The sequence below is a fragment of the Ochlerotatus camptorhynchus genome, unplaced genomic scaffold (genome assembly GCF_037179485.1).
Source record: "Ochlerotatus camptorhynchus isolate MF236.1 unplaced genomic scaffold, CSIRO-AGI_Acam_v1.1 ptg000015l, whole genome shotgun sequence".
NCBI lineage: Eukaryota > Metazoa > Arthropoda > Insecta > Diptera > Culicidae > Ochlerotatus > Ochlerotatus camptorhynchus.
The window spans coordinates 168,169-190,759 of record NW_027040507.1 but is presented as its reverse complement, the minus strand read 5'-3'; the positions used below and the strand labels follow the sequence as shown (position 1 = coordinate 190,759).

At 39.6% G+C, this 22,591-nt stretch overlaps 1 protein-coding gene across 10 annotated transcripts in view; it reads left to right on the top strand.

Annotated features, from left to right (window-relative positions):
• Positions 1 to 21,621, top strand: part of PDZ-GEF (PDZ domain-containing guanine nucleotide exchange factor) — a 78,825-nt gene extending 57,204 nt beyond the window's left edge. For 6 of the 10 annotated variants that reach the window (XM_065222798.1, XM_065222819.1, XM_065222804.1 and 3 more), the window contains exons 3-6: positions 6,663 to 6,851; positions 6,945 to 10,629; positions 10,692 to 11,063; positions 11,545 to 13,007. In XM_065222798.1, coding sequence (XP_065078870.1) covers positions 6,663 to 6,851; positions 6,945 to 10,629; positions 10,692 to 11,063; positions 11,545 to 11,627 — 4,329 coding nt within the window. In that variant the 3' untranslated portion in view covers positions 11,628 to 13,007. Of the gene's footprint in view, positions 1 to 6,662; positions 6,852 to 6,944; positions 10,630 to 10,691; positions 11,064 to 11,544; positions 13,008 to 19,009; positions 19,277 to 19,455 lie in introns of those variants that run through there. The other 4 variants (XR_010517675.1, XR_010517676.1, XM_065222838.1 and 1 more) reach the window with 4 other exon arrangements.
• The last annotated feature ends 970 nt before the right edge of the window (positions 21,622 to 22,591 follow it).

The window sequence follows — 22,591 nt, the reverse complement described above, 5'->3', positions numbered from 1 at the left end:
AGATCAAAGTAGTCTCACATTCGTCAAGAAATTAAAAATTAAATCAGTATAAACATACATTATCTGTCAGAGTGTCAGGGTAATTCTATCCGTATTTTATTTTTTGTATTCTTGCATCAAATACTCATTAATCCGTGTGTTCTTCTTTTCAGTATGAATTACTCTTATATGCGTGGTCTCTACTATCGTGGGCAATAAAGTTGACAAATCAGGAAAAGATATTTCCGATATGATCCGGAGAAATGAACTCGTTATTTGGCGTGCTTTATTACGAATTGCCAAGGGTGTGTTCTTTCGATGGTTAATTTAGCATTCTATTAGCAGTTTTGGCATTGACTCTTATAATGATCATGCATTGGAAAGTGCTTATTAGACCTATTTTTAGTTTTAAGTCTGTTCTAGATTTGACCAATCAAGCAAAATCGGCGAAGATTAGAATCTTAACCGCTTCAAATGTATGATTTAATTTCAGCATCTTATATAAATAAATTAACACGAGTTGCGAATTCTAGTTTGAATTGTTCTGATAGAGCAGTAAATTTTTATATTTGACTAGTCAATGATCTTTCCAATAATCTCGGTTTAAACTTTGTGAAAACTGTAACTCCTCAACGATTATTTCTCTCCAAAGTCGCAAGTGAAACGCGATGCAAAGGAAGAGAAAAACTACCATCAAAAACTTCAGTTTTCATTCGTGAGCAATACAGTCCTGAAATCATAAAGCCGTAGTCTTTGAAACCTCTGCCAAAAAGTGCATCATCAATACGTTAAATTATGTCAACTCCATATTCACTTGAAAATCCCATTATTATCATCACAGATTTTGCATGCTGCAACACGGATTTTGTGGATGGCAATCCGGTATGTAATGTTGTTGAATGATGAACGTAGATTTTCCTTGTCAAACGTCTTTGCTTGACAATCGTGGAATGCAGTCAAAACTAACAGGTTGCTATTGAATATTGAGCAACTCGAGTTACTCAGAGTTACTCAAAATTTACTCCAATATTACTCATTATCAAAAGCTGTCTCACCCCTAGGGTTTCTTCATTAATTAAGATCGGATGAAACGCGTTTTGATTAATTTTTAAGATTTCTGGCGTAACATCGGGTTTATTAACATAGGGCTTATCTCCAAAATGTAAACAATCATCTATTGCACTATATGTCAAGATGGAGAAATGATGGACAAAAAAGTTATGATTTAAAAAAAAAACTCAAGTTTTTGGAAAAATATCCAAAACTTGGTCCAATTACTGTAACGACTTCATATAATGAAAGTACACTAAATTTACAATAAAAAAGTTCTCAAGTAATTTTTTTCTAAGTCGCACTGTTTTCGAGATGTAGCGGTTTGAAAATAGATATTTTTTAAATGTTGGCAGCTTTAAAAAACACTTTCTGTAATTTTTCTTTTATTTTTCCCATAAATAACTCCGAAAATTTACAGTTAACCACCTTTTTTAAAAATGCGTTCAATTTCGTTTTTGTTGAATATTAACAATCAGGAATTGTTTAAGATTTGAACTGGGAAAACCGGGAATTTCAAAATAAAATTCACTGGCCACCCTGCATGGATCAGGTGGATCTGTTCATATCAAGATACCCAGAACTGGTTCCGGCAGGGCCTCAGAAAGGACACGTCCAAAACCTCATGTACTGGTACCGTTCGACGACTCAAAATTTCCATCCAGAAGAAAATATGCATCATACCATGGACCAACAGGTGGATCTGGAACCAGTTTCGAAAAATGTTTAAAATATCTATTGAGATAAATGCGTTGAATTGAAACATATTCATTGTTGACTTTTTGATGATTGCGACTTTATCTTTTATGGCAAGGATACGTGCCATTTTGGGCGAACATCTCAATAGTATGGGCTTCAATATACAAACAAAATTATGAAATGTTTTATTGGTCACACGATAGGTTTCTAACGCCATTCCAGATCATCAAAAACCAGAATCCGTCCTGTTAGCTCCGGATGACTGGTGTAAAACTCGAAGATTATATCTATTTACTTCTGGATGAAAAATAATAAATGATGAGCCATAGGACGGTACCAGCACATGAGGATTAGGAAGTTTCCTTTTTGGGCTCTTCCGGAACCGGTTCCGGGTATCCGGATGTAGTCCTGTTATGTTCATGTTATGATTAGCGTTAGCGTTGTTATGATATACTTCGTAGATTGGATACTAACGACACTCACGACTGTTTTAAAATTCTCAGTCAGACTACTTTCAGGATTTATGCTGGGGAGTAAACATTGATTCCAAACTAAATAAGAATACGAAAAGCATGATTGTCGGTATTCCCGGCCACGCCCATCTTTACCAAAACTAGGGATAGGAAAGGAGATGTTAATGTCGTACTTACTTAACGAAAGGCCACCGACTTAGCGACACCCTCATAAGTGCTTTGGAGGATTCGCCTCAAGTTGGTGATGCAACCAAAAGTATATATTGTTTATGTGTTGCTCATTTAATCTCTCGATAGCCGACTATCGAAAGAAAATATTTATTTTGTTTAGTGATCATGCATTTTAAGAGTCATGATAGAGAGCTTTGGATTAAACCCATGATTTTCTGCTCAATAAGCAAAATCGATCCCTCCGGGTCATCGAGCATCTCAGAACCATAACGTTTCGCGACTAAGCGCGACTACGTTTTCGCTTGGTATGTAAATAACGACTGAAATACGCGATAATTCAAATAGTATCCAAGATTGATGGTTAATCTAGCGTTGCCAGATATACAGATTTATCGGTATTTATACCGATTTTCAAACTTGATACCGATATACAGATAAGGTTTCTCAGAATACCGATTTTTGAATTTTAATACCTTTTTTTTATCAATAATCAAAATGATTACTGCCTGCCCGCACTGAATTGTCAGAGGAAACTATTGTGAGAGTGAGAGAGAGAAGGATTAGTATTTTCCATTTAATTCCACTACTTTATTTGCTTATCCTTGACAGATACGCGTATTTCGTCTACAATGTGCAGACTTCTTCAGTGTCTTGTACTAATACGTCGAGTATTAGTACAAGACACTGAAGAAGTCTGCACATTGTAGACGAAATACGCGTATCTGTCAAGGATAAGCAAATAAAGTAGTGGAATTAAATGGAAAATACTAATCCTTCTCTCTCTCATTATACAGGTATTCCACTAAGACGCCCACATTCATCAGGATTTATTGTGAGAGACTTTTATCTTCTTGAAATTTAAAAAAAAATCATCTTCCAAAATGTCTTATGCTTGATACTCTTTCGACTAAGGCTTCCATTTCCTCGCCCTGTTTGGTTACCAAGGAGTTGAGAAACAGCTTATGACTTATCCCAGTAGTTTCTGGAAATCGGGAAATTCTTTTATTCAGTGGTAAAAAATATGTCCATAAAAACGGTAATTTTTGAACTTCCTAAAATGTCTTTAATGTCTTTAACCCTTTGAAGTTTATTCCAACTTTCCCTAGGAATTTCCGTCCACCTTACCCTGTAAGTTATTTTCCGATTCCTTCCGGAAAGCTATTTTGACTTCCCTTGGAAGCTTCTTCCGTCTCCTCCCGTCAGTTTCAGAACTTCAGAAATGCTTCCAGAGTTTTATTGCGGTTCTATTAGTTTCAGGAAAACTTCAGGAACTTTTCGGAAGTTCTGAAACTTCAGAATAGTTCGGACTTTTGTAGTTCGGACTTTTGGGTACACAGTAAAAAAAGTTGTTGAATATTACATCCAAAATGCTGCAACCAGGTCAATCCATCGGTTGTGTAATATAACGTTGTACGATGTACATCGATTTTGCGAACAAAATTACATCCATTGATGTAATATTGTATCTGATTTTTGCTATTACATCATTATTTCATACATCAGCTTGAATTACAGGGTGATTCGGAATAGCTGTCCCTTTTAAAAATGGTCATAACGATTGAACGCTTGCATGAATTTTTGATATCATTATATTCCAGATATTCTGGATACATAACCTTCAACTAAGCATAGTTTATTTCAAATCTCTCTCCCTTTACCTTAATTATCAGCAACATTTGTCATGAAAATTAACCACAGCTGGCACGCACGCTTTAGTTCCAGCACTTTTTGAGTCCCGGTGATGCGTTTAAGCTCTGATATTGAACGGATTATCCAAGCATGGTTCCTTTGTACCTCTATAATGATGCAAAAATAAATGTTACATTCTTTCGAAGAGATTTCAGTTTCTAAAAGATAACACACGATTTTTTTTTACAGATTTATGCCATGCTCCATTTGGACGTCAATGGCTGTTTGAAATCACAAACGAATGAAATTTCAAATCCTACTATCAATACAAGCTGATATGTGTACACACTTAAAACAAAAATACTTGAACATATACCCATTTTACCCATTGAGAATTGCATATTTGTGAAATCGGTGACAGTTATTCTGAATCACCCTGTACATTGATCGATATAACATTTTTTTGCTGTGTAGGTTCCGTTAAATTCTAGACAGCTTCATTAACTTACACACTTAGATTTAGCAAAATAGATTGCCGAGATGTTCGGTGGTGTCCATCTCAGCAAAAATCATAATCTAAGTGTGTATGTTCAAATAACCCAGGAATCTCAGGAAAGCCCAGAGAACTCCAATGAACTTAAGGAAACTGAATTATTTTCGAAACTTCACAAGCCCAAAGAACTTCAACTTCCGAGAGGTTAATGATAATTTTGGAAAGGGGGGAGGAAGGGAAGCTCTGTGTTTTTTATCGGCAATTTTGAGAACTTAAAAAAATTAAATCGGGAAGATCAGAGTACTTTAATGCTGATGTTCATTAATTAAATAAAAATAAATGAAAGCGCTAAAGATGATCCAGGGACTTTTAAATAAGATAAGAGATTTTCCGGTAGTTCCATAATAATCAGGGAAGTTCCGAGTACTTCGAGGATGATCAGAGAACTTTAAAACAGCCCCATTAACTTTAGGAAAATTGCAAGAAGTTTCAAGGAGTTCCGAGGAATTATGGGATATTCCGAAGTGCAATTCAGGAATGTTCCAAAAACTTCAGGGACTTTGTGGGATTTTCAGGGATGTTTCATGAATATCAGGAAAGTTGCTGGATCAATAGAGCATGTGATGAACTTCAGGGAATATTGTGCTAACATCCCCCAGAAATCTATTTCTTCCAGATATTTTCCCATCTTCTCCTTAAAGTATCTTTCGACTGTTCCGTAAGCCCTCTGGTGTCTGACTTTTTCCAGAAGTTTCTTTCAATGTACCGTAGGAAGTTTCTCCCAGTGTCTCCTGGAAGTTTCTTCCGTCTTCTCCAGGAAGTTCAAAAAATGTTCTATCGGATGTATCTATCGAGTTCTCCCAGAAGATTCTTTCGTCTTCCTCTGGAAGTTCCTCCATAAGTCACTCTCCGTAGGTTTTTTTCCGACTTATTGTAAGGTTTTTCCGAGCTTCTCCTAACATCACCTGGAAATGGCTACTCCGGGATTGGCTTTCGATTTCCAAACTTTTCTTGCTTCTGTTTTTTCCGAAAGTTTCTAAAAAAAATTTGCCAGAAGTTTCTCAGTATTTGTCATCGGATGTTTTTTTCGACATCGGTTAGAACTTTCTTCAAACTTCGTCCACGAAATTTGGAGGCGAACCAGCCCAAGGCTGAAAGCCTCCTTAATAAAGCTAAATAATAATAATCCTCCACGAAATCTTCTTTATTCTTCCTCTGAAAGTTTTGTCAGTACGATTAACAGACTAATTCAAATATTTCCCAGAAATTTCTGCCGACTTACATGGAAAGTATATCTTTCGATATTAGTCCAAAAGTTTGAAAAAATTAAAATTAATTAAAATAGTGAACACCTATAAATACCGATGTTTTAATCATTTAATACCGATCATTACGAAAACAATCTGGCAACGCTGGGTTAATCTTAAATATACAATTTACGATGGCGATTTATTGTGCTGTGGAAGAGCTTGGGGTTAAATCCATGATTTTCGGCTCAGTAAGCAAAAACGATCCCTCCAGGGTCATCGGGCACCTCACAATTCACAGCGCTTTGCGTCTAAGTACAATTAAGTTCTCTTTTGGTATGTAACGAACGATTAAGATACGTGATAATTCATGTATTTTCTACGGTCGATGGTTAATTTAAAATATACGAACTGTACTGAAAACGACGACGATAGTAGCGAATTTGGAGCTTACCTTTAGCCTAGGATATAAACACCTTGACACTTCCACTGGATCCTCATGTGTATATAAGTCCTGTTGGGCCATGGTATGATGTCTATTTACTTTTGGATGAAAAATCATCAACCTCTCAAAACTGTCTACGTATTTCATGAACAACTCCTTATAGAGTCACTGATCTATGTTATACACATTGTTTATTTGGGAAGCAAAGGTGTTAAAGAAAATCGTCATTATTAGTAGAGATTATAAGAAACTACTTCCTGAAAAAATTTAGTTTTTTTTTTATTTAGACAACATTTCAAATTTTTAATTATGAGTGGAAGGGATTTGCATTGCATTCTGTATTTCAATTTAAGATCCGATGTACCGTACTAAGTGATTTCTTCAATACTTACTTAATTAATTGAAAACCGCAAAAAAAATTCACGGTGATTTTAAAACTGATCCCGTCCCTGTCATTGTTTCCCCTTTCATTGCAGTTAACTGCCGGCCTACCACCGGAACTATACGACAAGGGCAACCGCCTATCGCATTCCAGTGATACCAGCCAGGCAGACACGATGACGTCCGTCACTAGCTCATCGCTCGACTCGGACGAGGTCGACCTTTCCGGGCTGGTCGAATCGGTGGTGGACTCCGACGAGGAGGATATCGCGGAAAGCATCGATGTAAGTATTCTGCCATAGTCGCCTAGTGATTGTTTCAGTCGCAAATGTGTCAATTGTGTTTTGTTGTTTGTTGTTTCGTTGCCTACGTTGCAGAGCTTAAGTGTTCGCGATACCGTACGGGAATGCCTGGAGAAGGATCCGAGCGATCGTACGATGGACGATATCGAGATATTGCTTGAGTTTACGCAAAAGTTAAAGGCTTTCACCAATATGACATTTGCCGTGAGGCGGGCACTGTGCTCGGTTATGGTGTTCGCCGTGGTCGAGAAAGCCGGGACCATTGTGATGAACGATGGGGAGGAGCTGGATTCGTGGAGCGTGCTCATTAACGGGCATGTGGAGATCGAGCATGGCAATGGGGAGATGGAATATCTGCATATAGGGGATAGTTTCGGCATTTTGCCGACAATGGATAAGCTTTATCATCGGGGAATTATGAGGACCAAATGTGATGATTGTCAGTTTGTGTGTATCACTCAGACGGATTACTATCGGATACAGCATCAAGGGGAGGATAATATTAGGAAAATCGAGGAAGACGGCCATGTAGTGGTGGTTACGGAACTTCGGAACAGTACAGGAGAGAATGGATCACGCAAGGGATACGTTGTCATTCGAGGTACGGTCGACCGGTTGACACAGCAATTGATTGAGGACACTACCCAGACGGATCCGAACTATGTGGAAGATTTCCTGCTAACGTTTCGGACGTTCATCAGCGATCCGATTGACGTATCGAAGCAGTTGCTGAAGTGGTTCAACGTGGATGGGACTGAAGATGGGAATGACCTTATCGACGCAATGCATCAAGCTTCGGCGAACGACATATGTGATCGTGTTACGAGGGTAGTACTGCTGTGGGTGAACAATCATTTTACCGATTTTGACACCGACCCGCAGATGATGGAATTTTTGGAAATTTTCGAGTCTGCATTAGAGAAGAAAAATATGCTGGAACAGCTACGGTTATTGCACGTGTATGCTCAGCATAATGCTAGGGAAAGGAATGTTACCTTGGCGAGGAGTTCACGGGATGAGGATTTGAATTTTCAAATTTCCGGTGGACCGGGCGGTATTTTCATCACCAGAGTCGAACCGAAAACGAAAGCCTACGATGTTGGTTTGAAAAGAGGCGATCAAATACTGGAAGTCAATGGACAGAACTTTGAGCATATCACGTGTGTACGAGCTATGGAGTTATTGATGGGAACTACTCACCTGAGCATAACGATAAAGAGCAATCTGTGGGCATTCAAGGGGATGCTGTCGAATGCCGACGGAGATTCGAGCAAGTTGAAGATCGATTTGAAGAAAGGCTTACGAGCAGATTTACTGCAATCGCAAAAGTCCCTGGATCTGGTAGACAAGGCTGGTTTCCTGCCGATTCCACAGTTTCTTATGCCACTGCCGGTACGGGATGACTACGGTCGAAAGGATTCCGGTGCGTCGACACCATCTTCGTCGCATATGAACAATAATAAGGGTAGCTTTATGACGCTGGGCGGTAAGAAACGTCTTCAGAAGGCTCTTATTAAGATGAATCTACTTCCGAAGAATATGGCATTGCAGGACGACAGCATCAACAATAATAGCAACAACAATAGCAGTAGCAATTACGACAGTAGTGACCGGTCCTCCGGGATCAGCGTGAATCTCTCCTCGCAGGCGTCATCCATTTCGACGTCTTCGATAACAACCGCCGATTCGGACGAGACTCCACCGACGTCGACGTATCAAAGCAATCCGGACCTAAGGGAGCATCACCATACACCAGCGAAAACTCTTTCAACTGAGGCAATCATTCCAAAAAGCGGCACCCTCTACTACGAGGAACTTCGAGCCAGCGATTATCCTGAACATATTCTCAAAGTTTACAAATCGGATCAAACGTGCAAATATTTACTAGTGCATAAGGAGACCACGGCACATGAGGTGGTTATGCTGGCGCTGCAAGAGTTTGGCATTCATGATCCCAGCTCAAACTTTTCGCTTTGCGAGGTTAGCGTAGGGGAAGGCGGAATGATCAAGCAAAGGCGGCTGCCGGATCAGCTGCAGAATCTCGCCGAGCGGATCGGGTTGAGTTCGAGGTATTATCTGAAGACGAATGGAATCACTGAAACCCTGGTACCTGACGATGTCGCACCGGAGTTGATCCGTGAGAGTGCGGTACATTTTTTGCAGCTAAACGCAAACGAGCTGGCCATTCAGCTGACGTTGCAAGATTTCTCGATATTCAGGCAGATAGAATCTACCGAGTATGTCGATGATCTGTTCAGCTTGAAGAGTCGCTATGGTAAGCCGATGTTGGTGAAGTTTGCCGAGCTAGTCAATAGGGAAATGTTTTGGGTCGTGACGGAGGTTTGCAGCGAGCATAACATGATGCGGCGGTGTAAAATTATCAAACAATTTATCAAGATAGCGCGACACTGTAAGGAATGCAAGAACTTCAATAGCTTGTTTGCAATAGTTAGTGGGCTGGGACATGCGGCGGTGTCGCGATTGAGGCAGACGTGGGAGAAGTTACCTTCCAAATATCAGAAGCTGTTCAATGACTTGCAGGAACTGATGGATCCATCGAGGAATATGTCGAAGTATCGCCAGTTGATACAAACTGAGCTGAATGCTCAACATCCGGTCATTCCGTTTTATCCCGTGGTGAAGAAAGATCTCACATTCATTCACCTGGGAAACGATTCCAAGATAGATAGTCTGATTAATTTTGAGAAACTACGAATGATTTCCAAGGAAGTAAGGACCCTGCTGCAAATGTGCAACTCACCGTATGACATTCTTACAATGCTTGAGTTGAAATGTCAGCCACCGAGTTCGGCCATGGTTGCGCTGAATCAAATGTCGGTTCCATCCAGCGGGAATCTGATGATGCCTCCACCGCAGCCTGCGGTACACAGTCAAACAGTAAAGCGAAGAAAAAAGTCGACGGCTGCACCCAATCCGAAAAAGATGTTCGAGGAAGCTCAAATGGTAAGAAGAGTGAAGGCTTATCTGAACAACATGAAAGTCACCACCGATGAGGATGAACTACACAAACTGTCGCTCGAGTGCGAACAACAAGGAGGCAGTACACCGAACAATGTGCAGGTGAGAAAACGCTATCCTTCTCCCACGCTCTCCACAACATCGAGTACTAGCTCCACTAGCGAGGGCAAAAAGGGAGCACTAGGTCTTGGCATGAGTAGTCTCTCAATAGGAAGCTCCGGCAGCGGCAATAGTGGAGCGCCCAAGTTCGGAGCCGCATCACCACAGGCAGTGAAGAAACTGCTCTCACTCTCAGAACAAACCAAAACTCGACCTCATCAACCACGACATCCATCGGTAGGAGCGGTATTGCCGCCTCCATTGAACAACATCCATCATCATAGTCAGCTTGCGCATCATAACAATTTGTCCCATTTCCACCATACCCATCACACACCGTATCATCATCACGCCGGTATCTCGATAAGTCCTTCGCATGCTTCCAGCGGTAGTCAGTGCTGCATTGGTAGTGGCACTGGTGGTGGTTCCGGCGGTGGCGTCGGACCACCACACCAATATCCGAATACTCATCCGAGCTATGCGGTTTCCAGCGGAATTCACTTATCCAACATGCACCCCACTCCACCCAACTATAATGCCACCATGTCGATGTACCCGAACGGACGACCCACGGTTATGTCCAGCCGGATATTGGAAAGCTCCGTGGACTCCACTAGTCAACTGCCACCACCGATGGAACTCCCACCGGAGAGCAGCTCCTTCCGTAGTCCTCCCAATTATGGTAAGATTCCTTTTGCCCTAGCTTTCCTAAGATACCGAGATTTATTTTGCTCCTTCCCGTAGCGCAAGCAGCACACCGACGAATCACCGGTAATAGCACGGTTCTATCATCCTACCCGACGCCGCATCAGAACTTTGGTTCGTCCTCCCGTATCATAGCCGCCGTTGGAATCTCTCCCATCACACCCACCTACGTACCGCCGGGGGTAAACGCCATCTCGCCGATGTACACGGGCAACGCGGGCAGCACTGGGAACGCAAACGCCACCGTTGTTACCGGAACCAATAACAGCAACCTTCCGCCGGCCATTCCCGCTCGATTGCACGAATCCAGTGGGATGCCCCTCTCGATCGAATCGCCGCCACCGTTGCCACCGAGTATAGACCTCTCGGTCGAGAGCAGTTCGGTGACCGTAATCAGCAATGCAGCTCCCGGTAAGCCGTTTTGTGCTTTCTAGTTGATTGTTCTATTTAATACTTGCATGCTTGTCTTAGCTAATTGAAAATTAAATGTCATATTTTAAAAACCCCCATATTCGGTTCGATTGTGTTAATCCTTTGCGAATGATTGTCGATTGCCTGCAGAGTTGGAAGCTTTTGTTTGATTATCCTACTTTTTTTTGTCCATAAACCTGGGTAATTTTATCTGATTTTCATTCCATTATTATTCATTCCTCAGGAATGCAGGAACATCGATTGTACTCGTTAGGTGTATTTTTTTCTTCTTCTAAGAATACCTGTATCAAAATACTGTTGCACACTTTCTGATTTCCACGAAAAATAAATCTTACCGTGATGCATGATGTTCGGTAGCACACTTAGCATGGTTAAATGTACGCTAAACGTGACGATTAGGTCAGATCATCTTTGATTCTACAACAACAACAAAACGCCCTTGTCATGTGTATCGTTCTAGAACTGCTCGTGGAGACCTCGGTGGACGACGACAGCGAATCGGTAGAATGTGACATCACTGAAACCCTGTCGACCGACGTTTAAATGCCAAATTTAATGATGAATAATGATTAATCAACCGATTACAGCGAATAAGCAGTGAATCACTAGAAAATAATCTCATCACACATACATTAATACCAGTATCACTATAAAATACTGACTGTTATCAATGAACAAACAAAAAAGGGTTGATGTCATTGCACGTACCAAGGTTTTAGTCATTTTTATTTTTTGGTTCATCATTTGCGCTCTCTTACAGGCACAGCTCTTTGGTGAGTTGTTTTCAAAATAAAAGTTAGTAACGTAAATTGTTGCCAGTTTTAAACGTAAATGTTTACAGTATACAAACAATATTGTTGGCACGTTGATTAAACGAATTTATGACACGCAATGGAAGTAGGTACTACAACAGGTTCTTGATTTTGGTACCTACTACTACTAGATTAAAGTGATTCCTTGTAGCGTCCCATTACACTTCGCAATTTCGCAAATCAAAATATTAATTTTTTTCTGAATGCACGTATTCGAAAGTAATACTTTGTTTGCTGTGGAGAAGCAAGCAATGTCTGAAATTTACAGAATTTTATAAACCTAAAAAATCTTGAGATTTGTGCTCTTGAAATTGCAAAGTGTGATAAGAAAAAGGACTGTACAAGGAACCACTTTAACACAATCCTGCATAGAAGCAATGAAAAAGTAAACCCAGTGTGCAACTAGTAGGTGTATTTTTTACCCCTTTACACACAAGAAGACAGTAAATGATATACACACTCCTGGAAGACTATATAGTTAAGTAAGTTTTACCCCGTCGTGCCCCAACCGTATAATGAGTGTTTCCATTCCAAGACTGACAGGTGATAGAAAGGGATAGAATGGCATTTCTTTCTTTTTTTGTGTCTGGTCGAATCTGTTCAACATTTAAAATTTACCTACGACGAGGCTTGTCGGTTTGTTCATACAATTTGGATTAAAAGATTTCATCGAGTGTAAGGCATGATCCGCTATTTATAAGCTAAAAATAACAGGTACTAGGTTTAACAAGCATTAATTTATGTTCATTGTAACATACCAAAGAATAAGCTATGAAAGGCACAGCTACCGTTTAGGTATAGTAGAACTATTTTCTTAAAAAAAAGCATCCTTGGTATAGTCAGATTGTTGAATGTTGAAGTGGATAAAATTATCATGATAGTAATCGTTCCCTATTAACCTTAAATACTCAGAACATGCAAGGTCGGATGATATAGTTGTTTTTATTAAATAAGCTCTCGTTCTTCGGATTAACATTTTCCGAAAGTGAGTAACTTTTCTAACATTCAAACATATCAACGCTTAGGGCGTTGAAAACTGAACTACCTATGTGCATCCTTAAAAAAATCAACACATATTGGGTAAGGTGGGCCAGATGGGCCACGGGGCAAGATGAGTCAGTTGCTCGATTTATTAATTTATTTATCTGCCAACATCAACAGCCAGCCGGCGCCGGTGGTGTAGTGGTAAGCGTGACTGCTTTCTAACACCCCAATGGGTCTGGGTTCAATCCCCAGCCGAGGTCGGTGGGATTTTTCTGAGGCATAAAAATCTCTGGTCACGTCTTCCTTCAGAAGGGAAGTAAAGCCGTTGGTCCCGGCCCATGTGTGTTGAATGGGTGCGATATCCTACGCAGGTGTGGAAGCTGCCTTCCTGCACATTCGGTTGCCGTCAATGGATGGCCATCGATGTCCGTCGGTGATTGACACTAGATTGCGGAACAGAGACCGACGTTAAATAAAGGAAAAGAAAAAAAACATCAACAGCCTCAATGTAGCTCCCAATGATGGTTTGAAAAAAAAAATTGAGCCTGTTGTTGTTGATAAATAATTCAAGTAACTGACTAAGCACCCTTAACCCCTCTATAATATAAAAAAAACCTTCATGTGTGCTCTTTTTTTCTTGATTTGTTTTCCGTCGATCTTGTTTTCCGTACTGCATACCAATGCTACCGACGCCAGGGAGACCTATCGAACTATAAACTCATGAACCGAGGACCAACGGCTTTACATATTTTTCAATCTACCATTAAATAGTCAGTACTTTTTTAAGCTTCTCCGTGTGCTAATTATTCTCGTTCATATGTATTCTTGATGATTCATCTGAGAATTATTGGAAAACAATTATCATGCTATTGATTTTGAACAAAAACTGTTTTTTATTTGTTTTTGTTCTAGGACTTTTTTAGTTTTGCATCTAAAAACAAGAAAAACCTACCCGGAAATAAAGGATTACATAGTTTGATTGATTTTCTTCCGAACTTTCTTCCAAAAGTCTTTCTGGCTTCCACTAGAATTGGCTTCCAACTTCCCAAGATGTTTTTTCCTACCTCCAGAAAGTTTACCCTGACTTCCCGTGGAAGATTCTCCCGAGTTCTTCCATAAGTTTCTACGATTTTTTTCTGGAATCTTTTATCAGTTTTTCTGCCACCGTAAAAATTCTTCCGATTACCCCCTGAAGTTCCTTCTGGCAACCCCTGACAGTCTTTTTGGCTTTTTTCGGAAATTTCTTCCGACTTCTCCGGAAATTTTCTACGAAGTATTCCCGAAAGTTTATCAACAAGCAAATTGCTTCGATCTTTTTCAGGGAGTTTCTTCCATCTAACATGTCATGAAAATCCCAGAAGTTATTTAAAACTTCCTTTGAACGTATCTCCAGACTTCTTCCGACTTCTAATGGAATTTTTTTCCGAGATTCTTTCGAACGGATACAACCTATATTCGTTATGAGTCATAGTGTACATCGGCCTTTGCGAAAAATTATAATCGAATGCTGCAAATGTCGTCTTATGCGTTATGCGTCTTAGCCATGCCTTCGTGTGTCAAGGTAATCAGTTTTGCAAGATTCCCGAGAGCTATATGTAGCTTTGGAACACTGAAAAGCTCCATAAGGCTTAGAAAATGAAACACTCTCTCTCAGGAGACGGCTCCACGTACTGCTTAACATCCATACCCCTTAATTCAAAGTTACGAGTTCAAATATCATCCCCGGACAAGTCACGAATGACCCAAGAGTGTTAAAGTGACTATCAAAAAAAGTTAACATTCTTCTGGGAAGTTTCAAAATTGGGGAAAGTGGGACAAGAAGACTCACTCTAACGAAACTCGAATAAAATTTCACAATTTTGACTAGAAAATAATTCTTTCTATAATCCAGGGTGACCAGTGAACCGGGAAATCAGGAAAACCGAGAAAAAACCTGGAGAAACCCGTGAAAAATAGACTTCGAAGGAAGAGAAAAGGAAAAGATTTTGGAGATTGTTAAAAAACATCAGGATCCTTGGCTGAACTGGATATTTAGGATAAGAATGGATTCTAGAAATATATCTAGCGATAACACCGATGCAGAGAAAATTTCCAATGAAGTGAGAGAACTTCAAGTCAATTGTGAGAATTCAGAGTAAAAATTTTAAGTAGCTCTGTGGGAAATTCAATGACGAATGTGAAGTGGATTTCAGGATCCGTCAAAAAATCCAAGGGAATCGATTTCTGAGGGTACAATTCCAAAGAATGTTGTACACACTCAGAAATTATTATTTTTACAAGAGACGTAATTCAGCTTTGACGTAAACGTAAACAAACGTGGCATGTAAAATTATGTGTCCTGAAACTGAAACATATGCAACTCGACGAAAAGTGCGAATTGATTTTCTCGTCGGTCTCAGTGCATTGAAATTTACATGTCTTTTTCGTAGTGTGTAGGTTTCCCGACATGGTAGAGCAAAACTACCTCGAAGTGGTGGACTAGACGCAAAATACTTGCACCAACAAATCAAACAAAACATGAGAATTCCTATCAACAAACGTGTATTCTCATTTCTTCTCTCTTCTTGTCTTCTTACTTCATTCTCTTGGCTCTTATTCTTCTCTTCTTGTCTCCTTATTTCATCCTCTTGGCTCTTCCGACTAAAGCTTACTAAACAGCATCGCTCTACTTTTCATCGGTGTCGCGAAGCGCCCGCCTTAACTCCTATACAGGAACGTACTCACTTCGGTTCTCTCCTACTTAACATCTATACGATCCTTCGAACCACGGTGACCTGAGGGCAACCATAGGCTTCCAACTGTCATCTGGTCCACAAGTCGCCTAAAGATCGCTATAACTCGTCGTCGTTGTCGTCGCGTACTTCCTTTTACGAACGTCGTTCTATCGGCCACTCGCCGTACGGACAAGTCGCTTGCCGTCCCACGGATTGCCGTCGTCGTGAACCGGCCGCCATTCTTCGATGAATTAGAGATCGTACTAAAAACACCCTGGAAAGTCGTTCCATTAGTTTCAGCGAAGATAATTCATGTTTGGTACAACTCACCCTCGTAGGGGGCGTTTCTTTCTCCTTCCACTTCGTTTGCCTTCCGGTCGTCTTCCAAGCAGTTCCCAAGCAAGAGAGCTACACTGAACCAAAACATCCGCAATACTTCGAATGATTATTGCATTGCTCGAGCCCTTTAACAATATGCATTAGAATTGCGGATGATTTTCTTATGGTTGAATTCGTCGTCAGATGATGAACATCCATATGACTGTCATCCAAATACAGGATGATTTTCGTTTGAAAATTAGCTATAAAACATACGACACTCAGAGGACAAACATTTAAAAATAGTGTGACATGCAAGTGCTTTTAATTAGATTTATAATTTGATTATCTACATTTCCATCCTGAATAGCCAAAATAAGCCATTCCATTATGGATAGAAAAAAATTTCGCGGTGGAGAAAACCTCCTTCACCACGAATTAGCTAAACATTGGTTTTCATCTTTTACCTATGTTCGTAACAGCTCTGATAGCGATGCATATTCTTCCAGCTCGTTTGTCAGCTCAGATCAGCAAATGACGTTCGAAAGAATTATTTACATCATCGTTTTGAATGATTTGCGTTATGGGGCTGAACCAATACCATATGCATTTCTATTTCGTATGACAGTCATTCTACAGAGAGCATTACGCATTTCAACTGAAGGCCCTATCCCTACTCATAACAAGTTTCATACTGTATTCGAGAGGAAAATCATCTGATTTCAAAACAACCGTCATCCGGTTGCAGCTATCATTCGAAAAAGCGATTTCGGTGTTTTGTTTTGAATGGTCTGAGGTTTCATTCGATCAGAGGATGATGTTTGTGTACAGTGTACTGCCGCTGGTTCACTGGAGTAAGAAATTTCGTCCTGTACACTGAACCAAAACATCATCCTGGCTTCGAATGATTATTGCCTCACTCAAGCCCTATAACTATTATCAGATGATTTTGAGATGACCGTCATTCGATTCATCGTCTGTTGGAATATGAACAAACCAAATGACAATCATCCATAAAATGAATGATTTTAGATCGATTTGCGAAAACCAAAGTAGACATAAATCAGACATGAAATCATAGGATAATCGTATTATTTTAAAATAATTATAAAATGAAATAATATGATCAAATGTCGGATGACGGCGGCGTCGACTGATATTGAACCCAGGCCTTTTGGGGTGAGAGGCAATCACTCTTACCACTACACCACCAGCGCTGTATGGAAAGGAACATAATTTTAGAAGTAATTTTTGGTAGAATAATTCCATTTTTTGAAGGAAGTTAGATCGTTAGAAGTTATGTGCCCCAAGTGTAGAATCGCTTGTTTGGAAGATTTTCAATTTCTTCCCGTAATTTGTTTGCAACCGACGATGATTATTTTGTTTCTGTACTATTTGCTACTGCTGTCAAGCTTGCTGCCAGAATTGAAGCACAAATACACACACCCATCTTTTGAGGTTGGTCTCTTCACTATCAATTTCGTATGGAGCCAACTGCACTTTATTTTTAGAGTGTTTAAGAATCTGTGAGAGTGACCAGTCTCCTTGATTTACTGTCTTCGATTAGGTATATAGGAAAACTGCGTGGGAGTGTTTATCAATCCATTGTGTTTTACGTTGTGTATTTTAATATTATTTTGGAATGGTCGGTCCATAGCTTGTTCAAGGTTCTTTCAGTTCAGGGGTAGGTTGGAAAAAAAGATGTTACACATAAGATCCAACTGTTACAAACAGTGAGTTAATAATATATGAAATTGGCTGGCCCAGGAATATCTGAACTTAAAAAATGGTGAGGCAAAGTGCATCAATGTGCGGGGTGAACAAAAATCATGCATTTCTAAGGGATTTTATACATTGAAGGCTAAACAATGGTTAGGTAATATTGACATCGTTAACTAAATAAATCAAAAGTATCAGGAAAGTCGATGAAAATTTTACTTAGTCTGCATTTTTGCGAATTTAAGTAAACGGAACAAAAATTTAGTTGGATTCAACAACGGCCGTGCAGTTATCATCAGTTATTGCTTTGTGACACACTTTGCCCCACCTTACCCATCCTTGGTTTATAATAAATCCAAAACTAAAAAAAAAGGCCAAATTAAAAGCAACATCATTCCTTTTCTACAGCTGGCAAAAAAGTCAGTGTGCACACTTAGATTATTTTACAGCAGTTTTTTGAATTGCTGAAAAAATCGGCAAAGATTCAAATGACTGTAAGGAATCAATGAAATCGACAAATTGTATTTTCTATCATTAAATGGGATCAACAGAGCTTATTTGGGAAATTTTCTTATTTTTGAGTTTAACACAGATTTTTAAACTTTTACCGAACAGTTTCGCACTTCAAAAACCCAGTAAAACCTTACTGACTGAATTAGTGTGTACTGAAAAGTCAAAACCAATATTGTTGTAAAAGCCTCACAAATATCGACAAACTTAATCAAAATGAAATCAAATCAAAACAAATGTCCTCAAGGCAGCTACAAACACACGCGTCTCTTTGTGTAACCACTTTCTATATCAACACAATTAACAATAATCAAACAAAAGTTAAACAATTCTACTATTGAATCTATACCAAGATTAAGGGAGTCGTGTAACTAGAGAGGAAGATTAGTTCTACAACTGAGTGCAGAATATTCCATGGTTCAAAGCGAAATACGGCCAGTTAGATGATTATATACACATATGATATTGAAAGTATACCTAGATGTATTCCACCATCACAATTCAGAGATGAAAAGGAAAAATAGTCGCATAATGATAAAAAAATACGAGCTCTATATTTAATTCTATACTAGATATTACATATACCGTTGTTGAGAGATCTTTATGTCTGTGAAAATACACAAATCAGAGAATCAAATAAAATATCTATTTATGACACATTTGACCATCTTTGTTGCACAAAGCAATGGCGTTTCATTGATTTTATGTTCGTTTTTTTTTTTCTTGGATTGGCAATCATCATCGCAAAGGATTTTCCACCAAAACAACAAACCCCTGCCCCCACCCCCTTTATTATAGCTTCCAACGCAGACCGAAAGAAACTGAAGTATCAACTAACATGTGCCCTATTACATTGTTTTGCTTGTAGTTCTGTAGTGTGTGGAGTGAGGCAAACTCCTGAATCCCGAATCCCGCTGGTGCTGGTACATTACTACTTCCGTTACTATTACTACTTCTACTACCACTACCACTACTACTTAGCTAGTGTCGCTCTATTGTCACTATTGTGGCTACTAGACAAAAACCAAAGGTGTTGTAGTGTCGAGAACATACCAAAGCTCTACTCAACAAGTACGAAAACAGATATTCACCGTAGCGCAAGCCGCAAACCGATTGCTGCAACTGTGAGCGTAGTGTATAACATCATTTTTTTTTTCACAATTAACGCTTTTAGTAAATAGACAGCCGCGGGTTGCCATTGTCGTCTCAGGACACGATGGATGGCATCCGATGGCTGTGCACTAGTGAGAGGGTAAGGGAAAGTCCCGAACCGGACGTAACTGAATTTTATGTTTATTTTGAAAACCTTTCCAGCGAGACCACCGTCGTATACTCAATATCCGTCGCAAGCGTTCCACAATCATATCTCTAGACCGCGGGGACCAAGGTTTTAGATGGGATCTTGTGCAGCACTCGTTCCAGAGGTCTCTTGTTTCGTTGTTGGATAGTTTATAGTAACCGCAGAGCTGTATAAAGTCCTAGGATAAGTAGAACGGATCATAGATATTTTGCAAAGAAAATGAAAGATAGGTATTTACACTTTGTAGCGAGTTGGGCTGGGCTGTACGTTTAAGAGAATGGTTAAACAGATAATCAAACGAAAGATGCCGGTATAGTCGCTATGATAGGAGGACAAATAATGCGCAGGTGTGCGAATCGACGTGTATATGTGTTGGATGTACAATTTGTGCGGTTTGTGCGGGTGTACTACAAAAGCGAGAACAGTGCTCAGTTTCGTCAAGATTTGTCAAATTATTTTGTGTTTTCCATATTAATATACAGTGTGGTGCCCGTTCACCGGTCGACCTTCATTCACGGCTCATTTAAATTAAAAAAGTTCCCAAAATGAGCGTTTAACTATTTAATTTAGTTTATTTTTGTAGTGAATTGAGAATTGATCGTTATTGTGTCTCCATTCACCGCTTATTATGTTTTCGACAATAATGCAGTAGGTTAAATGTGATCAGTAGGCATCTTAAACGAGTTATTTAGTGACTCTATATGACTCTATATGACTGTATATAAACTTAAATACGACCTATAGTTTATAACGAATGCGAGTTTTTAGACAAAAACTTACACCTCAATAACTTACAAACCATACACAAGTGGAAATTAATATAAGGACACTTCGAAGACTTTATCTCCTCCCAAATCTAAGAATCAGAGGAATTCGTTTCTAAAAAGTCATAAGCAGATCAAATCGCTAGAAGTTCTCGAGCACCACACAAATCATTGATTGATCAGCGATGATCCACGATGATTTAGACTATGTGATCATCGTTGATCCACCAATGATTTTTGTGATGTTCGAGAACTTCTAGCGATTGGATCTGCTTATAACTGCTTATTTGAACGACCTAACTCTTTGATTATTTTGGTGCCACAATAATTGTTGACATGCTAAATAATGTTTCGAAAATGACCAATTTCCTATACATTTTTGTATGGCGCCCTTATACATATTTATTTCCGAAGAAGAAAATCACATTTCCATTTATTTCTCCTACGTACATGATGCAATTGGTTCTTTTCTTAGGCTCGTATTGTAGCATGATAATGTGGCTTCCAAACAAACATGATATAGAATTCCTCTGATTCTTAGATTTGGGAGGAGCCATGGTTTTTAATGTGTCCTTATATTAATTTCCACTAGTATATAATCGAAGACAACAAATCAAGAAGACTGGCAACTTTGCCAAAATCCAAGCGACAGATACAATAGCGCTGCGCTTGAGTGAAGGTGGAAGCAACGCATAGAAAAATGAGCAAATACACAAACCTTTCTTCTGAGAATGTAATCTTTGCTATCAATTTCGTTCGAAGCATTTACCTTTGAGCGGCATAGTGTTCGTATGAGAAAATGGAAGAGTTGCCAGTCTTTTTGATATGATGTCTTCGGTATAATGCAGCATTAATAGTCCAGAAAAGATAGAAAATTCAAACAGTAAGTATTTACTCTACGACATGCGCGGTGAAGGGAACCCCTGCTACAGGTACTAATATGTCTTGAAATAAATTTTAACAGCATTGTTTTTGATGTTTTACATTTTTTAACCTTCAACCTAGTGGCAAAATATGCTCAACATATTTATGAAAAATAATTTTACTAACGATGTGTACTTGATTTTGCTCTAAAGTGAGCGGTTCCATATCATGTGTTCATGTTGGTGGTGTTATACAGCTTTTCCCCGAAGAACGCGTTACCCGCTGAGTTCTACCCACCGCTTTGTCTCGAGTAACTAGTTCTCCATTGACACTACTCACATGCAAAAAATCAGACCGACTAGTTAAAACCCCGCCGAGAAAAAGCGGTGGGTGCAACTCAGTGGGTAACGCGTTCTTCGGGGGATAGCTGTAGTCACTTTAGCACAATTTAGGTTATTCGGGACTTGTCCGTGGATGATGCTAACCACTAGCAGAGCTTGTAGTACCCACGAATCTCTCAATGCAACTTTTTTTTTTTAAATATAAACACCCTGTTCTTTTGGTGAAGAAAACCCCGATGTACATGAATGTTGATTAATCTGCCATTACATAGGGGTAAGAGAGGCATAGTGAACAGGTAGGGCATAGTGAGCATCCCGTGCACCAGCTTGGACTTCCGGCCGTTCGGAGCAAATTGGTTGGTGGTAGGATCAATAGCATAATGATATTGAACCTACTGCCAGTTGATTTGTTTCATGCAGCTAGATATCCAGGGCCAAACTACGGGTTGCTCACTATGCCCCTCCTCCCCCTACACGACGTTTGATGTGGTACGTTGGGCAACTCTGTCAATCATTTTACGTTTTCCTTATACCATATCAAAGGTTTTTTTTGCCCCTGATATTTAGGGTTGGCATGTACTGTCTTGAGGAAATATGATTTTCCTTGAAGCAACTTAAAAAAAGAGTATGACAGTATCAGCTTTCTATAGGTAGGGGAAGGAGGTGCATAGTGAACAGGGTGGGCATAGTGAGATTCCTGTTATTTAGCCTTGGATTTCCTATGGTTCGAAACAAATTAATTGGTCATTAATCATTGCAATGGTGATATTGAACCTACTGCCAATTAATTTGTTTCGAACAATTAGAGGTTTGGGACTTAGGCGGAAAGCTGTTCTCATTTTTGCGTCACAAAGTAATAGGGTTAACTACCCCATTTCCGGCCTATTAAGCAAACAGAATATTATTATTACTGATGGCTTCCAAATTTATTTACCTTTCCGCACGTACCGTAAGATTTGATAAAGATAAACCAATCGTTGAGATATGGTCAAAAGTCTAACACTGCTTCTTGACGTCAAATTCGGCCTAACGCATTGAAACGCCATTGAAACGCCAATGAATTCACCTCGGCCTATCGGATGAAGATAAAAATTGATTCGGTCGGAGTGCTTCTTTTGTTTTTGGGAATAATCGGTGCAAACCTTCATATCACGCGTTCTCATTGACTTCGTTTGGTAGCT